The sequence below is a fragment of the Micromys minutus genome, assembly GCF_963924665.1.
Source record: "Micromys minutus genome assembly, chromosome: X".
NCBI lineage: Eukaryota > Metazoa > Chordata > Mammalia > Rodentia > Muridae > Micromys > Micromys minutus.
Window position 1 is genome coordinate 46,941,483 of NC_137970.1, and position 21,705 is coordinate 46,963,187.

Here is a 21,705-nt window from a genome sequence, read left to right on the forward strand (position 1 = left end):
TCTCTGTAACGTCAGTATCAAGGGATCTGACGCTCCCTACTGGCCTCTGGCAGAACTGCATGCAAATGTCGTACATGCAGGTACACAGAAAATGAAATCCGTCTACATAGAATTTTTGAAAAGGAGGTGAAAGCAGACATATGCTTTTTACTCAGATCTCTCTATTGCTGGGTGACCCATTGGAAGATGGCACTCCTATTGAGGGTCCGTTCATCTGCTCTGGAAATGCCTTCACAGACATGCCCAATGTGCATCTTCTAGGTGATTCTAATTCTATTTCAGTTGACAATCATGGCCAGTTATCATAATTATGTGATTATCTTTTCTTTGTTGCATTTATGTTTGTCTACATCTTCTCACTAGAATGTAAGTTCCCCAAGGTCAAGGACTTGTTCTGTTTGTTGTATGTCTTACTGCTCTATTTCTATATTCTAGAAAAATGTTTGGCATGAACATCTGTTGAATTAAGCCCAAGTCTCTATTCACACCCATGTAATGGCCTTACACAGGGTTCATGCTCAATAAATGTTTGCTAAATTAAACGGAAACCCAAAATCTGCAGGAGAACTTAGAGCATGGATTTGAGTCAAATGGCAAGAACTTTGGTCTTTTGCTTTTGCTTCCTAGCTAGCTGTGGTAGCACCACTGAGCTGCCAGTTCTTACTGGTGGAATGGAGGTACCTTTAGTATTGCCTTGATAGACATTTTTTGTTTGCACTTCAGACTTTGTAATGATTCAGTCATTGTCTGCTAAAGACAAAACAAGGATAGCAAGAAGCTAGGCCAGGTGACACCTGTAATACCACCAATCGAGTCTTTGAGGCAGGATGGTCACTCTGTCTCAGACAAACAAACAAACAAACAAAAGAGTGTCTTATGATTATTCTTTCTCTGCCTTCCAACAGCGAGAGCCAGGAGAAGCTAAGCAGATTTCCTTCAATAGGCATTCCTGGGTGCTTTACCAGACCCACAGAATTGGCTTCTCTCACTTCAGATCTTTCCTTACCACTTCCTTGTACCCGAACTCCCTTTCTTCTTAACGTTTCAAATCTCTTTTCTCTCACATAACCGTGGAGTGAAGGCAGAAGTGTCGGAGGCAGGCCTGAGTAGTTTTCTCTCTTTACCGGTCCTGAGGTTAAGTCTCTCACTGGTGATGTAAGAAAGGTCGACTGTGAAAGATAGTCAATTCAGCAAGGGCCTAGGGAATGTGAGAACAATGGTCCCGATCAGGATCCTCTGACAGATCTGGATGCTGCCCTTTTCCTTGGTCCCCTGCAGGAGGCAGCACGTCTTGCACCCTGCCCAGATGCCCCTTCGGTCAGTTCTGTTGCTGCCTTTACTTCTGGTGGCCCTAGCTTAGAGCAAGCTTAGGGACCCATTGAGCATCTCACTGCAACTCCCTCTTGCAAGTGGGGCGGGGTGGAGTGGGCAGAGGACAGCCTGAAATTGGCAATATGGGGACACAAGATCGCAGCATCGTACTCTTCAGTTCTCTAATGGCTCAAATCTCAGTCACCTAGAATAGGGTCGCCAGTAACCCCAGAGAATAAGGGAGATGTGCCTGAGCCCGGGGGCGCCTCTGCTTCTGTTCCTTTAAGGAGCCGCTGTTTAGCATTCCTGCTGCTGCCGCTGCCGCTGTCTGACTCTGCATTCTGATTGGCTGGAATCAATTGAGAAGGGAGCCAGGGAGAGATGCTCTTGACTCCACTCAGATCCATCCTGGGGACCCGAGCAGAAGAGGTTCTCGCCGCACCTAGCCTTTGCCCGGGCGCCTGATTCTTCTTTGCCGCTGGGCCTTGGCCCAGAAGCCACAACGGGCGACACGGAGCCGCCAGTGCTGGAAGGGGAGCCATGGGTGCGGGGCAGCGTGGGGGCAGAGGCCCCGGGACGCCCGCCCGGCCCCAGGCCCCGCTCCGCCCGGGCACCCCCACGGGTGCCCCCCCCTTCTTGGTCTGAGCAGTGCGAGTGTGCTAGAGAGCCCGGCGGCGGCGGCGGCGGCGGCGGCGTGGAAACTGGCGTGGGTTGGGGGGTCCGACCCGCGGGGGGCAGTGCCATGCACAAGCACCAGCACTGCTGTAAGTGCCCCGAGTGCTATGAGGTGACCCGCCTGGCCGCCCTGCGGCGTCTTGAGCCTCCTGGCTATGGGGACTGGCAGGTGCCGGACCCCTATGGGCCAAGTGGGGGCAACGGGGCCAGCTCCAGTTATGGAGGCTACAGCTCGCAGACCCTGCCTTCACAGGCAGGGGCTACCCCCACCCCTCGCACCAAGGCCAAGCTCATCCCCACAGGCCGAGATGTGGGGCCAGTGCCCCCTAAGCCAGTTCCCGGCAAGAGCACCCCGAAACTCAACGGCAGTGGCCCCGGCTGGTGGCCTGAATGCACCTGTACCAATCGGGACTGGTATGAGCAGGTAAGGACCGGCAGATGAGCAGGAGGGGAGGCTGATGGGACTACCCAAAGGACTAGGAATTGGGGTCTAGGAAGTCTGGGGAGCAATAGAGGTTGCTGGGGCTCCAAGTCTATGGATCTGAGCCTTAGCACTGCAGGTGACCAAAGAGAGACTGTTGGAAATACATGCTTCTTCTATGTGTGTCTGCTTAGGGGGGTCTCCATTTGAAGGAGATTGGGAGGAGCTGTTTGTATGAGGGGGTGATGGTATGGCGGAGGGGCACATTTTCTAGTGTGGGGGATTTGGGTTTGTCTCAGTGCGGGGCGGGGGGGGGTGGCAGTGTCTATGTGTCTGGCAGGGGGCGGGAGGTTCTGCGGGGGTTGTATGTGGTGTGTGTCTCCATAGGAGGGGAGGAGGGGGCATGGTGCTCTGCGTGGGGGGGACATATGTGTTTGTATGTATGTTGGGGTGTGTGGAAGAAAGCAATGGAGCTTGTGTGAATGTATGTAGCAGAGCCCATGTGTCCAGATGGCTGAGCTTCATGTCTCCATACCATGAGTCCCTCTCCATCCCAGTCCCTTTGTGTGTGAACGTGCACATGGATATGTGAGCATGTCTCTCTGAATGTGGAGGTGTCTCTGTGGATGAGGCTGCAGGGATAGCTGTATTTGTCTGAGGGTGTCTCCATGTATATGTGTGTAAGCATGTGGCTGCAAGAGTGTACACGTGTGTGTGTGTGTGTGTGTGTGTGTGTGTGTGTGTGTGTTGTTCCTGATGAGAAGCGCTCGACAGGCAAAGGGTGTGTGTGGGGGGGTGAGACACGTCCCAAGCAAGGCTGAGAGGCTGCTGAGAAGGACAGACTCTTTTGTCTAAGCTGTTCTGAAGTGTGTGTGCTGGGGGGGGGGGAGGGCAGGGGGTGTTAAACAAGCCTTCTTGCTCCAAAGCAGGCATATTGCCTGGAACCTGTCGAAGGGTGGCTTCCCTAATGTAGGGTCTGCCCTGAGTGGGACATGGCCCTTATAGGTACCCACAGATGTGAGAGAGCTTAGCTCCCCAGCTCTGATTTGGCACAGCTTGGGAGCCCCTGGGTGCTGGGCACAACTCCGGCTTCCACTCCCAGCCTGAACTGCCAGCTTAGAAAATGGAAGGAGCGTCTGTGGGAGAAGCAGCAAAATGGAGGCTGGGCCAGCAGAGCCAGGTCTCTGGCACGCATGGCGGAGGGCCTGTCTCGTTCTTCAGTTCTGCAGCCCCCAGGGTAGAAAGACAGGAGGAAAGGCTTCGCTCTCTATGGCAGGTGCTGACTGCACCAAGCTGGTGACCATTCTGGCCACCCCTGTCCTCTTCAGAGAATAGGATGTGCTTTTACCTAGAAGCAAAAGAAGGGGCTTCTTGGAGATAGGAATCCTCCGTTCTGTCTGTCTGTCTGTCTATACCTCTTCCTATGTCCCTAGCCTTGGTTTCTTGCCCTCTCCAGTGAGTCCCCTCTTATCTGCCCCTCCCTTACAAACACATGCTCATGCTTGGCCTGCCCAGTGGGAAATAGGTGCCAATTCCAGGGCTGGGCCCGTTGGGTACCCTGTCTTTACCCAGACTGATCTTTGGATGGCTCCTGACCCTAGAGGTAAGGTCCCCGAGTGGAAGTGGGACCAGAGCTAGAGGGCGGACTACTGGGACCTGAAACCTCCAGGTACCACATGAACTAGGCTTGAGGCATGGCTTGTCACATGTGGTGCACACATGGTACCCTAGGCACACGAAAGAGCTGAATGCTCTGTACTGGTTGTATTTCACTTCAGTTGGCTGTGTTGGTTTGGGGGTCTCGGAAGAACCAGTGATTTTTTTTTTCCCTCCTGGGACCAGAGTGAGGCTGCAGCTGGAGTCCTACCCACTGACTCCTTAAGACTACAGAACATGAAGGAGGAGATAGGGGAGGCATGGCTAGTCAGCACTCTTGAAGCCAGTGCTGCAGAGGATGGAGGTGGGAAGGGGGAGGCAGAGCAGAATATATCAGAAGAGCCCTCACCCCGGGTTTCCAGCTGCTCTCTCCTGGGGCCGAAACTTAAGAAAGGTATAACACAGCCAGAGAAATTTGGACCAGTGCTGGGACACCTGGTGAGAGAGTCAAGGGGGTTCCTTCAGTCTTGAAGATGATTATGGGAACGAGGGAGCAGGTGTACTAGTCTGTGCAGAATCAGATTTCCACTTGAACAATTGCCACAAGTATGTCCTGTCTGGAAGGCAATGTCTATTTGTTGCTGAAAACAACCTGTGCTTTTTTAACCACTCACTGGCCTGTCTTCCCCTGGTTACAGTATGCTAAAGATCACAAATTCTGCTTCTACTGTCTATGGGTCCTCAGGTTCTCTGACATGGGGAATTTTGTTTATCCCAGTCCTGTCCTACCCTAATTTGTCCTCAAACTACTGGCCAAATCCCACCCTGACCCTTTCTTTGGAACACAAAAAGGGTTCAAATCAAAAGTTGCTTTGAAAAAAAATGGATTAGGACTTTTGTTCCTGTCCATTTGAGAACTTGGATTTCTGGAACCTTTGAAAGAAGTATAAAAATAGGGCTTTCAGAGAATAACTCGGATGAAAATAACATGGGGAAGGAATGATCAGCCAAATTACCACTGGCCTTGAAGCTTCCTATAACCCAGAGTACCTGGAGATGCAAGTTCTATATCCTAACTCCCAGTGTGCCATTAGGCACACTCCACAACCACTCTGGCCTTTAGTGTCCCCAACTGTCATGTGAAAGTGGTGTCTGTTGTCTTTCCATATCTGACATTGTGGGAGTCTATGATCCCAATGTCAGGAGGAGCTGTTGTTCAGAAACTGAGAGGTTCCCTCACCGGGCTTCCTGTGGATGTTGGGTGTGGTACAGTTTGCCCACCATGCTCCATCTCTGCATCCCCCTTAGGCCAGCCCTGCACCCCTCCTAGTGAACCCTGAGGCCCTGGAGCCCAGCCTATCGGTGAGTGGACCACTGATTGGCTCAGTCTCAGACAATTGATCTGGGTTAAACAAGCAGCTGGTTTTGGACTGATATGGTTGGACACAAGGGGAGGGGTATGCTTGCTTGGGGTCAGCCTGTCCCCGTCCGTGGTCTAGAGATGCCTTGTGGTGTACTTGGGATCTTTGTGGGAGTGGGGAACGAAGCAAACTGACTAGAGTGCAGATACCTGGGAGGGCAGGAGACACTGAAGGAAGTGCTTGTGTCTTGTAGGTGAATGGCAGTGATGGCATGTTCAAATATGAGGAGATAGTACTGGAGCGGGTAAGTTTTCCAGTTGAGAGATTGGGAAATGGGAAGCCAAGGTTACATCCATGAGAGGGGAGGGCCCTGAGCAGCATTTCAAGACTCACTGGGGAGCCCGTATTGAGAGTATGAGGAAACAGGGCCCTCAGAAACTACATCACTGCAGCTATCAACCAACTCACAAATATTGATCATGTTGACTGAGGCCTGGAAACTTGGGGTGGGGGTTGGTTTGCTGAAGTTTCCCCACCAAAATGGTCAACATAGACTGAGAAACTGCTAGGTTTCTGAGGAATGTGTCCCACCCTTACCATGGGACCTGGAGAACCTACTCTGGGATATGGAGGGAGATGGAGAGCCAAGAACCCTCCTTTGTGCTCTCAGAATGAAATGACTGTGCCCTTCCACCCCCTTCTCAGGGCAACTCTGGCCTGGGCTTCAGTATCGCAGGTGGCATCGACAACCCTCATGTCCCTGATGACCCTGGCATCTTTATTACCAAGATCATTCCTGGTGGAGCAGCTGCCATGGATGGGAGGCTGGGGTGAGATGGCCTGGAAGCAGGGCTGTGGGTGGAAGGGACAGGATGACCCTTCCATTATATCTGAGAAGGAGAAGGAGAGGGAAAGGAGGAAGGGAGAGATGAGGAGAGGGAGGATACAGGAGACAGAGGGGCGGCCACACAGTGTCATGCCTCTTGGGCTTTCCCCACAGGGTAAATGACTGTGTGCTACGGGTGAATGAGGTGGACGTGTCCGAGGTGGTGCACAGCCGGGCCGTGGAGGCACTGAAGGAGGCAGGCCCTGTGGTGCGGTTGGTGGTGCGGAGGCGACAGCCTCCACCTGAGACTATCATGGAGGTCAACCTGCTCAAAGGGCCAAAAGGTGCGGCCCTCTTGGTTCCTATGCTCTAGCAACACCCCAAGCCTTTAAGTTCATGGCTGCCCCATAGGTGAATAGAAGGGAGTGGCTTTTCTCCTAGCATGATTATTACTCCAGGCCCAGATCATAGCCTTCTTTCTTGACCTTAAGTTTCAATCCTTACTGACCTTGGGATGATAGACCGGTGTTTGACTGGTGGGAAAGAAGCTTTTGGAGGGGACGGGGAGGGAATTGGCTTTGAAATGAATGGAAAAATGCTAACTTCTCCTTGTGGCTCTCTCCCACTTCCTGCTGGCTGCTATCTAGGCCTGGGTTTCAGCATTGCTGGGGGCATTGGCAACCAGCACATCCCAGGAGACAACAGCATCTATATCACCAAGATCATTGAAGGAGGAGCTGCTCAGAAGGATGGACGCCTACAGATTGGGGACCGGCTGCTTGCGGTGAGATAGCCTTCAAGGGGATGCCCAAACAGCAGAGTAGGGAGGAACAGCTCTGGTGCTCCCTCTCACTCCATCCAAACCTTAGTAGAGGATAAGGCATTTTGGCACATTTCAAGAATATCACCTGAGTTGTGTTTACTCAAGTAATGAGGCCCTAGTTTTTTCCATAGTGGGGCCAGTCACTCTTATAGCCCCTTGATCCTACCCTAGTTGGATCTGAAAGTATACTGAAAGAACATTTTTGGAGTACCCTGGAGAGGTTTTCCCTTCTAAGACCCACCCTAGGGTGTCTCCTCTTCTAGGTGAACAACACCAATCTGCAGGATGTGAGGCATGAGGAAGCTGTGGCCTCACTCAAGAACACATCAGACATGGTCTATCTCAAGGTGGCCAAGCCAGGCAGCCTCCACCTCAACGACATGTATGCTCCTCCTGACTATGCCAGCAGTACGTACTCATTGGTCTTTGGTCCTGGTTTCAGCGGAGACAGTATCTGTGCCCTTTGTTCAGAAAGAACTAGGAAGATGCTATTGTTATAACTGAGTTCAGGTCCAAGCCTTGTGCTTTCGAGTTGGGTGCCCTTGGGCAAGCTCTTTTCACAAATTCAGTTTCCTCTTTAGCCCAAAGAAGCTAATGATGTGTGTGTGTGTGTGTGTGTGTGTGTGTGTGTGTGTGTGTATGTGTGTGTGTATGTGTGTGTGTATGTGTGTATGTGTGTGTGTGTGTGTACACATAGGGCTGGTGTAAAGATCAAATAAGATCATGGATGAGAAAGCCCTTGAAATGTTATTAGGCTACAGAGATGTAAGGATTATTAGTCACACCTCAGTCATGCCTTTCTTGGTAGACTGCCTTGACTTCAGCTCTTTCTAAGACTCTCAGGAATAACTCTGGGTTTAGAAAGGGACAGAGGAGGAGGAACCCTGGGGGTGAGGGTGGGCAGTAGGTAAGGCAGAGAGCATGGTCTAGGGAATCAGCATTTCTTGGTTGTTTTTGTACCTGAGGTAGGATGTGAGGAAAAATTCTTGGAGAGGGTTGGGGAAAATTCCATAGTGGGACATCTCTGGACTCTTTTCTCTCTCTTTCTACCTCAGCTTTCACTGCCTTGGCTGACAATCACATAAGCCATAATTCCAGCCTTGGTTATCTTGGGGCAGTGGAGAGCAAGGTCACCTACCCTGCTCCTCCTCAGGTGCCCCCTACTCGCTACTCTCCCATTCCCAGACACATGCTGGCTGAGGAAGACTTTACCAGGTAAGACACTCCCCTGTTCGTTCAACCTAGAGGGGGTGAGAATAAGTTTTCTGGCCGGTGACAGGTCTTCCTGAAGTATGGTAAAGGGGGCAAGGTCCTCACCATTCCCAGCAGTAAGTTCTGGGGCCCTTCTCTGGGAGGCCTTCAGACTTTAGAGGAAACAGGGGTGGCTGCAGGAACGACTACTGCCGTCAGGGGGAGTGCTAAGCGAGTGGCCCAGATCGGAAAATGCAGATCCGGGGAGGGGTGAAGCTTCTAGGGGGCTGAGGAAGTGGGGGCAACGGGGAGTTTGCTGCCCCGCGACCGTAGCAATCCTTTCTTCGGCAGCCATCCATAGTGTCGCTGAAGAAGGCCTTTGAGCTGAGGGGGTTGGCGGGAGCCAGGAAGGCCGCCAGGCCAGCTCGGGACCGCGGGAGGCAGGGTTCCGCCCTGTGCTGGTGGCGGCGGGCCGGGGCCGTTGAACTGGTCAGGCCGGCCGGGGTTGCTGGGGGACAGGTTTGCAGGGTGGGGCCTAGGTGGCTGCTAGGCCAGCTGCGGTGGAGACAGAAAGCTAGACTGACCCGGGGAGAACCAGAGGAGCCATGGAGAGGGCTCGCAAGTTCTCAGGCTCAAGCTTGGCCCTGGGTTTGGGCTCAGCCTCGGCTTCAGCCTGGAGGAGGGCTTCGCAGAGGTGGGCCTGGCCGCTCCGCTCCCTGCGGCCTGGAGGGGATGCCAGGTAGGGAGCACCGAACCCAAGACTGGAAACTGCAAGAAAGAGTTTCACTTGAGACCTGGGCTTCCTCTTAGGAAAGATGCTTGTAACGAATGAAGATGGCCGGATGGGACAGCGTTCTGGGGAGTCGGGCGAGTTGTATGGATACCTATGTGCAGATAATTCTGCTCACCTGGTGGCACTGTGACCATTCAGAAGTCCTTGGATATGACTAGTTTTAGTTAGATTATATATATAAATAATCTTCCCTCCTCAGCTTGACCCACTTTGGGACCTGGGATTTCCTCATCTATTTCATTGGTCAGTGGTGGAACTTCAAAACTTCCCAGCAGTGGGTGTAATGAAAGTATCTTTTGGATGGTCAGGGAGATCACCCTAGGGTGACTCCACTGCCCTGTACACGTTTCTCTTTCACTCCGGGGCCGTTCACAGAGCTTACTAGAACAGAAGTCTCGGGGAAGAAATGGAGCAAGTGAACTGTGAAGTTTGGGTTCTAGAGTTCTGGAGGACTTTTAAGAGAGTGCTGAGGAATACCCATTGGGAAATTGACTTTAGGAAGGAGGGACACGGAACTGAAACTTGGCACCTGGCATAAAAGAGCAGCCAAGCAGGTTTCAAGAGACAAAGGGAAGCACAGGGCATCCATCACATATAGAAGCCCAAGTCTTTACTTCCTATAGCAAGTGTGCAAGTATGAATCTTGTGAATGAATCAACAGTTCCTGTCATCCTTTGTCCTGACCTCTTGTCATATTTTTTTCCTTTCTCTCCAGAGAGCCCCGCAAGATCATCCTGCACAAAGGTTCTACAGGCCTAGGCTTCAACATTGTAGGAGGGGAGGATGGAGAAGGCATTTTTGTTTCCTTTATCCTGGCAGGAGGCCCAGCAGACCTAAGTGGGGAGTTGCGAAGGGGAGATCGGATCTTAACGGTGAGACGAAGTCGAGGTGGGAGGATGGGTCTGTGCCAGGTGTAAAGGGAGATGGAGAGTTCTTGTGTCCACCAAGAAGTGCTTCTTGGGATGAATGAGGGAAGGGCTAAGAACTGAAGAAAATGTAAATTGTTTTATAAATATATTTAATTAGAAAAGGGCAACAAGACTAGACTTATGCTTGAGGAAGAAATGAATATCTCTAGATCTTAATTTTAATTGGCATTTGACTTCCACAAAAATAGTTATTACACCAGAGGTATTGTATCCTTTAGGCCTATTTTGTGGGGACAGGATGGAATTTGTGGAAAACCAATCCAAATGGGTTGAGAGATAGGTTGTACATCCTCTTTATAACAGTTATAAGGGCTCTCTCTCCCTCCCTCCCTCCCCTCCCTCCCCTCCCTCTCTGTCTCTCTCTCTCTCTGTCTCTCTTTCTCTCGACTTTGAGGTAGCTCACAGCTCCTCTCTTTGAACAGGTAAATGGAGTCAACTTGAGGAATGCTACCCATGAGCAGGCAGCAGCTGCTCTGAAACGGGCTGGCCAATCAGTCACCATTGTGGCCCAGTATAGACCTGAAGGTAAGAGAAGGGAAGGTGTGCAGAGATGATGAATCTCAACTTATACTTAGCATTGGCTTATCCCACCGTAGGGAAGTAGGGAACAAAGCCATTTGACCAGTCCGTGGTATTCTAGTGCAGTCACCTCGGATTTCCTTTAACCTCTAGACAGTGTGGTAGCAGTGGTGGTTTGGGAGCATCAATCAAGAGTGCTGAGATCCTACAGATGAGGAATGCAGTACCTCAGGAAGCCTGTAGCGGGCAGCAGCCCATGAGAAACACCACCAAGAGATTTTTAGGGCAAATGGAAAAAAAAAGAGGGAGTATGAGGGCTCAAAAGTGGTCATTGGGAATTGCGTGCCCTGGGAAAGAGTAAATCGGTTAGATGAACCTCAGAGAATAAGAAATCAGACCTCCTAAGAGATTTTGGAGGTGCCACTTATTGCCCTTCATCAAATTAGGTGATACTAAGCCCTTGGGATGGGGGATTCAGGAAGAGAATCACACCCATATGGAGACCTTTGTATTCTCAGCTAGTAGGCCCTCCTCAGGGGCGGGTGGGCGGAGCCGGTTATGAAACAAAGGTGTTTGATTGGCCCGGGCCAGCGGAGGCCCAGGTGAGGAGGTGAATTGTAGGAAGGCGCGTCCCAGCCTGCCAGCCAGCTGGACAACCATTGGTGCTCCGAGCGCGGCCTCCTGCCGCACGCCCCGCCCCCTGACCCAGGCGGAGGGCGACGGGCGCCCCTCCTCCCCTTGCGCCTCTGGCGTCTCCTCCTCTATCCCCTCCCCTCCCCCCTTCTCCCCTCCTCCCGCGCGCCCCGCTTTGTGTCCGTGGTCTCTTGCGCGGGACAGAGGGACCGGCCGGAGCCGGCGCTTTCTCGACACTAGACCTGGACTCCGACTGGGCGCCAGGTGAGGTGGGATGGACGGGGGCCAGACCTCCTCGCAGTCCCCCCAAGTCTCTCTACTGTTCTGTTCTCAGCTTCTTTTCCAACATTGCAACCCATCTCTGCCCTCTCCTCCGAAAGCCTGCGCTGCGCACCCCGACGCCCCTTCCCCGCCACTTTGGCTTCTTCAACTGCACTGCGAGGGGCTCTTCGCCCACCGAACCTTGTCTGGCTTTCACCTCTGGGCCATCACCTCTCACCCATCAACTGTTGCCCCTTTTCGTCCTAAAGCCTCAGTACAGCCCACAGCCTCCTTCCTGCAGCGTCCCCAGCTGCCCTCAATCCCTCGGAGGAATTTTCTAAATGTTCCTTTTTCCCCATGCTCCTTTCTCCCTCTAACCCTAGGAACTCCCCACGTAGTTTAGGATTCTCGTGTCCCCAGTGTTCTCAAGGTTTCATTCTTGAGAACCAGACATCTTTCATCTCTCCTCCCTCTTGCAATCCTGGCCTTTGTCCCCTTAGGGCTGCAGTGCCTGGGTTCCTTGGACACTCAGGCCCTGCAGGCCTGAAACCCCTGTGGAGGAGGAACCTGGTGCTGGCAGGTGCTCTAGTTGTGCAAGAAGAACGAGAGAAGCTAGGATCCCTGTGACAAAGCTCAGAAGACTCAAAAGTAACCACCTTTGTCCTTCCCGCCCCTCCCCCCACGCTAGTTCTGTGCCCTCCGAGCCATAAGAGAAAGGGCTCTGTCACCCTTTCTAGCAGGCTTGATGGGAGACAGGAGTGCAGGCAGGTTAACTATTAGGGGAGCTCATTGGTCTACGATAATTGGAAAGAGAGATGCAAATGGACACTTGGAATTATTTCTCTCCATGTTTGCCGTTCGGCTTCCTGACAGGGAATGCTCCTTAGGGATATTGTTTTATGTGAATCAGGCTTATGATGTTTGCTTCTGAAGAGAGGGTTCGCTATTGGATTTTTCCCAGCAACTAATATTTATCATTTTTGCCCTCAATTTAAGAGTAGATTCTGTAGAGGAAATGGCTTCGAATTGCCTGCTTGCCTGCCCCCACTGCTGTGTTTGCATGTGTGTGTGTGTGTAAGAGAAAATGGTTTTTCTCTCTGATGCTGGACACATGGAACCAATACTGTGAATTTGCCTGGTGGCAGTATGCTGGAAACTGGTGACTAAATATTTCTATGACTTGGGTTTGGGGAATGCAACTGGTCTGCATAAAAAGCTGTGAGTGGCTAAAGTCATTCCTGCCCTGTCTGCTGCTCTCAGTGTGGTTTTGAGAGTTTATGATGTAGACTGAGATGCTGTCTTGGGTCAGTTCTTTCTACCACTTGCTGCTCAAGGCCTTCCTTTCAGGAATTAGAGAAGCACAGCTAAGCAGTACCTCCCCAGTCTTATTTTTCCTTTGGTTTGCTCAATCCAACAGAGCTCTAATAAGCATTTCTCTTCATTTGAAAGTGGACCTTTAGGTGCCGGTCTAGATAGGCCATCAAACTTTTTTGCATTGAACCCATACTTTTCTTAAACCCTTTTTTTAAGAGTAAGGATTACATGTTGATAATTTAAAAAATATATTAAATATGGCTCTTTGGAAGATTGCATCATGGTGCCTGTTTGCAAGGTTGAATAATCCAAATATGTCCATCTGTTGGCAAAAGTGGTAGAGACTTTTCGTGTTGTTGGCTAAGCAACTGTTCATTATTTGGCTTTTCACATAGAATGTGAGCACGGGAGGGGTCAGATCACACTCTGCATCCCTGCTGTGCAGACTGGAACAACCCCAGGAGAGCTAGAACTCAACTGGCCTGAGGCCACACAGAGAAAGTTGCTGAGGATCAAAAAAGCATTTAATTTTGAGGTCCACCAGGGGGCACATACAGTGGTTATAACAACCAAGACCTAAGACTAGTTCAGAGTGGAAGAATAACCAGAAAGGGACTGGAGGAATAACAGATAGGGGACTAGGGAGGGGGTGAGAGAAAGCAGGGGATGGAAGGAGACTGCAGAGGCACCATTGCAGTGCACCCTTTGACTACATCATATTTAGCATGAGAGCTTAAAAATAGCTTTGACTAATTAGAACAGTCAGGATAAGAACTTTTTTCCCCCTGCCTTCTAAAATGTTTAAAATGAGATATAAGTCATAATAGCTTTCACTTCCCACATGTAGGTCTATAGTTCAGTGACACAGAGTTGTGCCTGTGTTGCCACAGATAAATTTAGAACAATTTCATGATCCTTCATCTCCTTGGAATACATAGAGAGGGACAGGCACTGGGAAGGTGATAGGCTTAAGGTAGCTGCTTCCTAGTGTATCTCCCTTGAACATGCAGGGGGCTGCGTGGCAACTTAGAAATGCTCCTAACAAGACTTTTTTTTTTTTTTTTTTGGTATATGTGGCTTGCTTAGTGTGGATTAATGAGGTATAGGAACCGGGTCTTTCTGTTTGAGCTTTATGTTGTGTTTTCACCATGAAGTTTGGAGATGTTAAATAGAAGTGTTAAATGATGAGATAGCACCGTGAAAGATAGTTAATAGTTTCCGTTCTGATTGCTCCAACCTGGTGTGGATACCCAAATCCTACCTGTTAGTTAAACGTCTCATTAAAATAGAACATTTAAACAGCTGGCGCGAAGCAGAGGCTTTCTTTCAAACTATTTTAAAATGGGTATTATTTCTCACTGGCCTCTGGAACTGCAGCAGCAAGGTAAGATGTGCTTGGCATTTTAACATGTTGGTTGAGGTCTCCTACACTTTCCCCCTAGTTGCTCTCTTCCACCCTCTGTTTATAAACTGAGCTCTTGTTTTTGTGGAAAGACCTCTTGTTTTTACAGTATAAACCTGATCTCTAATCAATAATTGAGCCAGAAATGGATCATTTAAAGTAGACCAAGTGGGGACTGATCCTTTCTGACATTTTGTTTGTTTGGTTGATTTTGCTTTTGTTTTTAACTAGAATGTAAAACCATATGGGGTAGAAGTATGCTAAGTGAGAGAATACTTTTTCCATTTTAAGGTGCCTAATGGGCTCACCACAGAAACTCCTCCACATAAACTCTGGAAGAGCCGAGTCAGGGCTGATAGCATGAAAGTTCCAGAGGGTTTTTTTTTTTTTTTTTTTTTTTTACAACATTTCCCCATATTTAGGAATGAAGGATGTAAACATTGCTACCCTATCAATATGATCTCTCATGAGGGCAGAGATTAAACTGCATCAAGGCAAAGGAAGTTTTGAAACTCCTACTGCATTCCTAAAGCAAGGCTAAGGCAAGGACGAAGAAGTCCTCAGAGTGAAAAGGTGGAAAGAACCTAAATGTCCACCAAATCTACAATGGGTGAACAAAGGCCACTCTTAATTTAGACCAAATTTTCTCTTCTATCATAAAACAGAATAAAGAACTGGTTGTCACAACAAGGCTGAACCTTGAAAACATTAAGTAAACAAAAAACAAACAAACAAACAAACAGAAAACCCAAGGCACATCTTAAATCCCACCAGCACTTCAGAGACAGACAGATCTCAGGGTCCCAGGCCAGCTCAGTTTACATAGTGGCTTCTAGAACAGCCAGAGCTACATAGTGAGACCCTGTTTTAAAAACCAAACTGAAACAACACAAATGAAAAGAAACTAATTCCATGGTTTCATTTACATAAACTGGCCACGAAAGGCAAATTAATGGAAGCAAAAGACCTGGGGCTCTAGTGAGGGGAGGGATGGGGGATTTTCTCTATCTCTGTGTAATAGAGAGGGATAGGTTTAAGATACTAGCTTCCTAATAGATCTCCTCTGTACAAGGAGGGGTTGGATGCCATTTAATCTCTGGGCTTCTACATACTTTGGGGGGGGGTCCAAACAAGATTTCCCTGTGTAATCCTGGCAGTCCTCTACTGTAAACCAGGCTAGCCTCAAACTCAGAGACTCTCCTGCCTCTGCCTCCCTATGCTGGGACTAAAGGTGTGCACCATCACTGCCTGGCTGTACTTTTTTGTGTTTTTGTTGTTGTTTTTGAGATAAGGTCTCTTTACCTGGCTTTGGTTGGCTTGGAACTGGCTGTGTAGATCAGGCTGGTTGGCTGACCAGATCTTCCTACTTCTGCCTTCCCAAATGCTGGTGGGATTAAAGGTGTATGCTACCACACCTTGTTTATCTCAGCTTTTCAGTCCTGGTGATCATTCAGTCCTGCACAGAAAGAAGGAAAGAGATTTCTGGAAGCATGTGGGAGTCTCCGACAGAAAAGTGAGTTCCCATAGGAAGTGGTTGTGTTGGAGAGGGGAGAGTTGCTTTGCTCAATTGAACAGCCAATGGGACCAGGTTTAGAATATTAATGGTGTAAGTAGGCATTTCTCATTTTGTCAACTGGAGTTGGGTCATTCCTTCTGAGTACTGGGGATGGTATCTGGGGCGTTATGTATGCTAAGCAGGGGTTGTGTCACTGAGTGACACCCCCAACCTTGTCATTCATTTTATGACAACAATTAATTCAAGGCTACACATAATGGAGTTTAATAGCTTAACTATCACCCCGAACTTCTTTTTATTTTTTTACGGTTTCTTTATTCTCGTATATGTGAGTACACTGTAGTTGTCTTCAGACACACCTGAAGAGAGCATCAGATCCTATTTCAGATGATTGTGAGCCACAGTGTGGTTGCTGGGAATTGAACTCACTCACTGCTCTTAACTGCTGAGCCATCTCTCCAGCCCCAACCCTCAAACTTCTTATCCCTCTTAGCCCTAGGCAACCACAAATCCCCTTTCTGATGTTTATGAAGTTACTGTTTATTCTGAATTTTTCATCTAAGGGAAAGTACATAGTATGTGGCTTTTTGAGACTGGCTTTTTTTTACTTAGCACGCAATCAAGGTAATTATGTTGTAGCATGTAGTGGTACTCTCTCTCTCTCTCTCTCTCTCTCTCTCTCTCTCTCTCTCTCTCTCTCTCTCTTTGTGTGTGTGTGTGTGTGTGTGTGTTTGAACTATTATAAATAATACTCTGTGAACATTAATGCGCAACCTGCAACCTTTCAGTGGGCAGAAGCTTACATATTTCTTGGATATGTTCTCTGGATCAAATCACATTACCATTCCCCTTAGAGGACTGTCCAGGCTGCTTTCTATTGGGCCTGTACCATCCCTGCATCCTCCCCAACACTTGTCAGTTCTCTTGGTTGTCACCATCCTGCTGGGTGTGAAGTGGAATCTCCTTGTGGTCTTGATTTGCATTCCCCAATAGTAATGCTGAACATATTTTAAGGGCTTATTATTTGTTGTTCAGTTCTGCTTTGATTTGATTCTCACCCTGTTTACAAATTAACTTGAGAACAAAGAGTGCCAAGCATGCCATTGCTCCAGTGATTAGAAGGAACCCAAAGGTAAGTAGCTAGCTCTCAGTCCCACCAGCTGAGTGTGCTGGAGGGGTTTAAAGCTTTAGTGAAGATGCTTTAGCTAGAAATGATGATCTGATAAGAATGATAGGGTCCACCTTTTATGGAATCAAGTTATTGAGATATAATTCACATGCCATAATATGAGCATGTTCATTTAAGATATACATTTCAGCTCTTTCTTCAATTTTTAGGATTTTTGTTACAGTCAATTTTAGAATATTTTCATCACTCCTAGAAGATTTGACCCACTACCAGTCTGTTGTGTTTCCCCCAGCTCTTCCCTGCCCCCACAACCTTAGGCAGTTCATGTAAACTTTGCAATATTTGGCCTGTTGTGCCCAGCTTCTCTTAGTGTAACCTCTTCAAGGTTCAGCCATGTTGTAACATGTGTCTGTCCCTCACTGCTTCAGGGTAGGATGACAGCAGTGTGCGGTTAGAACCCATTTTGTTTATCTGTTCTTGGGTTGACGGGCATTTGTGTTCTTTTCACTTTTTTGCTGTTGTGAATACTGCTATTACGAACATTCCTGACGAAGTTTTCCTGTGAACAGATGTTTTCAGCTCTCTTGGATTTACACCTAGAAGTAAAATTGCTGTGGGTCAGAAGGTAACAACATTTTTGAGGCACTGCCAGACTTCTTGAAGTGACTACACCCTTTCAGGCCTACCCAGTTTTGTAAACTTAGAAGAGAATATGTAGCTCTCCTTCCTCACAGTTTTGTCCCCTGAAGCTGCATGTGTGTTTGTGTTGGGCTTTTCCGTGTCCTGTGTTTCTGTAGCCCCAAGGACATTGGAGTGAAATTTGGCACGGTGTTTTGAACCTAGCTAGACAGGTGCTTTCTTGTCCTTGCTAGGTGTGAGTCAAAATCTTAGGAGCTTTGCTCTTTGTTAAACATCAGATCTTCCTGCTAGGTGGAATGACTACAGTAATATGTAGGAATAAGAATGGGTTTTAAATGTAATTAATAGCATTTGAGGACGTTTTTTCAGTCTATTGTACTAGCTGTTGAAATCTTGACCTTCATAATGACTCTGATGGTTTTAAAAAGAAGAAAACAACACTAGTATATTCTTCTAAAGGGTAAATGTTCTATTGCTTTAAACAGAGGAACAGAGAGAGAGTAATTTGGGACTGCCACTGTTACTGAAATTAAAACTTGTTTTTGCCACTGTTGTGTAAAATACATGCACACACATGTATACCTACACATATATCTATTAGCACAATATAGAGATACTAGACTCCTACATATATGATATAGAAGGTCATATATTATCTATATTAGAGAAGCCAAGCTCCTGAGATCTACTTCTGGATTTTTCTCTAAATGGATAAAAATTCTTGACTTTTAGACTCAGTTTCCTAATGTCTAAAATGAGGAGATTATGTAAAATGTTTTGTTATATGTTTTCTAGCTAAAATTCTGTTAGATAAGTGGAAGTAAGTTTTTAACTCAATTTATGAATTTTTGTTTGTACTTATTAAATCACGTGATCTTGAACTAATACAATAACTGCTTTGCTTTAATAAAGGTTCTCATCCGCCCCTCTCTCTTGAGCTAGGCTTTTATCCTCTTGAGAAAGGCTTCTGTTCACTTTTCACTGAATTCACAGCTCCCTGAAAAGCAAAAGCCTCAGAAATTTTTTGAATTTTCTGTTTGACAAAATTGAGTGATGAGATATTTTGTTAGCTAAAAAAATGAAGATAACATGTTTTATATAAACATGTACTTAAAGGATTTGAGTTTCAAAAAAGAGAAAGAATTTTGTAAATGTGGGGTTAAATTCCAAACTGGCTTTTCTAGTGTTTTCTAACTGTCCAGAAGAAGAAAGTGGTAAGCACCAAAGTCAGACAGGGCAGCTTGCTCATATTCTCTCAGAGGACAGGGTTGCTGCAGTGTGGGTCAGGAAGGTATGACTGTGGTGGATGTAGACTTCAGTAAGGCATTCAGTGCCTGGGTTATAATGGTTCTCTGTTCATGTAGATTTGTTTGCACCTGATTGCTAAGCTAGGAGCAGTGTAGACTGACATTTCTAGTGTAAGTACACCCTGGCTTTGCCCTGGTATACTGTTGGTCTGTTCAGTGTGTCTTTTTACTCAGATCCCTTCAATTTTATTCCTGGATATAAAAAATATAAGAATTTCATATAATTGCAAATATAAAAAATACAAAGTCATAAAATTCAAATCACCTGTCAAACTACCTCCAGGGATAACCACTGGCGCCTGTACATCTTTGTATGTTTCTTCTCAAACCATATGTATTTATATTTTACATAACATACACTGTGTCTGTAACTTTGAAAATGGGATTATTAGATTGAGGCAATTTTTATATTCTTTTCATTATTTTAAATTACATCATGACTATTTTCTTAGGTCATTACATATTATTTGAGAAAATTATTTGAAGTAGTTAACAAATAGCCCCTCATGTGTGCCATGATTCAGGTAACCATTCTTCCGGTAGTAGCTACAGATATTTAGGGTTTTCCCCCCAATATTCTGTTCTTCTAAAAATGCCTTAATGAATATCCTTGTACAAGGTTTCTCTGAATCTATAATTATTTCCTGAGAATATGTTCTTTCAAATGGAATTATTCATTTAAAGAATATGAACCTGTTTAATGCTTTTGATGCATTTTTTTCAAATTAGCTTTTACCTCTGCGGGCAATATAAGGTCCCCTCCCCCACCAAAAATTTCTCACTAATGCAGAGTAATTTTATTTATTTCCATTCTTTTGGCAGTTTTCTACATGCATAGAATGAATTTCAACCTTTGCCACCTCCTAGCACTCTTTCACTCCCCTCCCCTCCCCTGCCGAACCCTTTCATGTCCTTTTGCTTGAGGGCCCCCACTGAGTTTAATTAGAGTTCCTTGCATGAACATGGGTGGGAGGTTATTTACTGGAGCATGGGGAACTTATCATCAATCAGTACAACATTAAAGAAAGTGACACTCCTTCCCCAAGCCACTGTTAATTGGCAATGGCTCCTTGTGGGACTGGCCTTCATAAGCCCTTCCCCCTTGCAGAATGAAAGTTGTTGGCTCTCCCCGATCTGTGTGGGTCTTATGTAGGTAAGCAGCGTTGCAGTGAGTTTGTAAGGGAAGTGGCCATGCCTTTTTTGCAGCACACCTCTCCATCCTCCAGCTCTTCTGTTCTTTTCAACCTATCCTGCTATAGCCAAGCCTTGGAAGTGGGCTATGGTGCTGTCCCATCTAGGGCTGAACACTTTACCTTACTCTCAGTACTTCTATCAGTTATGAGTCTCTTCATTAACCACCATCCAGTGCAGTAGGAAGCTTTTGTGATAAAAGCTGAGAACAGCACTGTTATTTATTTGGACATAAACGTGAGTGCTTCAAAGGCTGTTTGAACACGTGTTCCTCCAGCCATCAGCTCTTGAGCAGGTTTACAGTACTCAGCATGGATTTTCTGTGTGGAATGGGCTTCAGATCCACTCTCACAGTGTTAACTACCCCACAATATTCATGGCATTATTGCACTAACAGGTACATATTGCCAAGCTGGTCCTTATTGTCCTTACAGGACTCACAGTCGGGTTGAGACTGTTGATAACCTCTCTTGTAGCAGCCTGGGTAGCACCTTCTAGCACTATGAAAACTAGCCAGCTAGGAGGAAGGTATCAACTCAGCTCCAGCTTAATTTTCCATGTCCTGTGACTAAAGTGTATAGTATCTTCAGCAGAAGGATCTTACCATCCAGTTCTGGTGGGTAACCTTTGGGGGCCTCTGTGGCCTCTCTGACCAACAACTTCCCGGTGTTTTCCCATATCTGCCACTGGGGGGTTTTCTTTAATAATCAATGGCTTCTAAGTTAGGTTTTTCTTTATGTTAACTAACTAAACACAACTTGAGGAACAAGGGTTTATCATCTCCCCTTACAACTCACAGATCACACTCTATCACTAAGGGCAGTCAGGGCAGGAACCTGGTGGCAGGAACTTGAATCAGATGCCATAGAGAAAACTAGTTGCTGGCTTGCTGGGCCTGCTTTCATTCATATGTGTATACTTATACATATACACACAGAATGATGGCGGGGGGGCAGGAGGAGAGAGGAGATTTCTCTGTATAGCCTTGGGTGTTCTGGAACTCAGTCTATACACCAGGCTGGGCCTGAACTCAGTGATCTGCCTGTCTCTGCCTCCTGAGTGCTGGGATTAAAGGCTTCCACAGCCACCACTGCCACCGTCAGCACCACCTTTCTTTTATATTTATATTTTGTGTAAGAATCCCCAAAGGGGCAGAAGAGGGCTTCAGCAGGTTCCATTTACTGCAGAAACAGATGGTTGTCAGATGCTGGAGTGTGGGCTGGGGATTGAACCTAAGAGCAGTCAGTGCTCTTAGCCACTGAGCCATTGCTCCAGCCACCAGTTTGCTTTCATTTACACTCCAGGACCATCTGCCCAGGGATACCACCACCCACAATTGGCTGTGTCCTTCTGCATCAATCATTAATTAAGCAAATGCCCTACAGGCTTGCCTGCAGCCAGTCTTTTGGCGACATTTTCTCCTTGGAGGATCTCGGCTCTCAGATGACTAGCTTGTCAAGTTGACAAATAAACAAAACAAATCAAGATAGTTTCTATAAACACTTGAGAGGCAGAAGTATGCAAATCTCTGAGTTAGGGGCCATCCTGGTCTAGGTAGTGAGTTGCTAGGCAGGGAGTACAAAACAAAAAATAACCTGGGGCTTCTGGGAGAAACATCTCCCTGTGCAGTGCAGGATACCTTCATTCTGACTAGTTTTCAATTATATTTTAACACTACTTATAAAATAGTAGATTCCTTATGACTTTTTTATAATCCTTAGTGTTGGTTACCCACTTTCCACCCCCTCCCACGCCTTTCATCCCTTTCCAGTTTCCTATCATTCAGTGTGATGGAACAAGCCTGTCATCCTAGCATTCAGGAGGTCCAAGGCTGTCCTGAACTACATAGCTAGATTATGACTCAAAAA

At 47.3% G+C, this 21,705-nt stretch overlaps 1 protein-coding gene across 7 annotated transcripts in view; it reads left to right on the forward strand.

Annotated features, from left to right (window-relative positions):
• Positions 1-2,053: 2,053 nt before the first annotated feature.
• The window catches only part of DLG3 (discs large MAGUK scaffold protein 3), a gene marked incomplete at its 5' end in the record, with an annotated part of 49,222 nt that continues 29,570 nt past the window's right edge, over positions 2,054-21,705 (forward strand). For 3 of the 7 annotated variants that reach the window (XM_080911031.1, XM_080911033.1, XM_080911035.1), the window contains 10 exons: positions 2,054-2,410; positions 5,312-5,365; positions 5,618-5,668; positions 6,070-6,194; positions 6,365-6,534; positions 6,838-6,974; positions 7,277-7,421; positions 8,069-8,228; positions 9,713-9,869; positions 10,349-10,451. In XM_080911031.1, coding sequence (XP_080767157.1) covers positions 2,054-2,410; positions 5,312-5,365; positions 5,618-5,668; positions 6,070-6,194; positions 6,365-6,534; positions 6,838-6,974; positions 7,277-7,421; positions 8,069-8,228; positions 9,713-9,869; positions 10,349-10,451 — 1,459 coding nt within the window. Of the gene's footprint in view, positions 2,411-5,311; positions 5,366-5,617; positions 5,669-6,069; positions 6,195-6,364; positions 6,535-6,837; positions 6,975-7,276; positions 7,422-8,068; positions 8,229-8,809; positions 8,944-9,712; positions 9,870-10,348; positions 10,452-21,705 lie in introns of those variants that run through there. The other 4 variants (XM_080911032.1, XM_080911034.1, XM_080911036.1 and 1 more) reach the window with 2 other exon arrangements.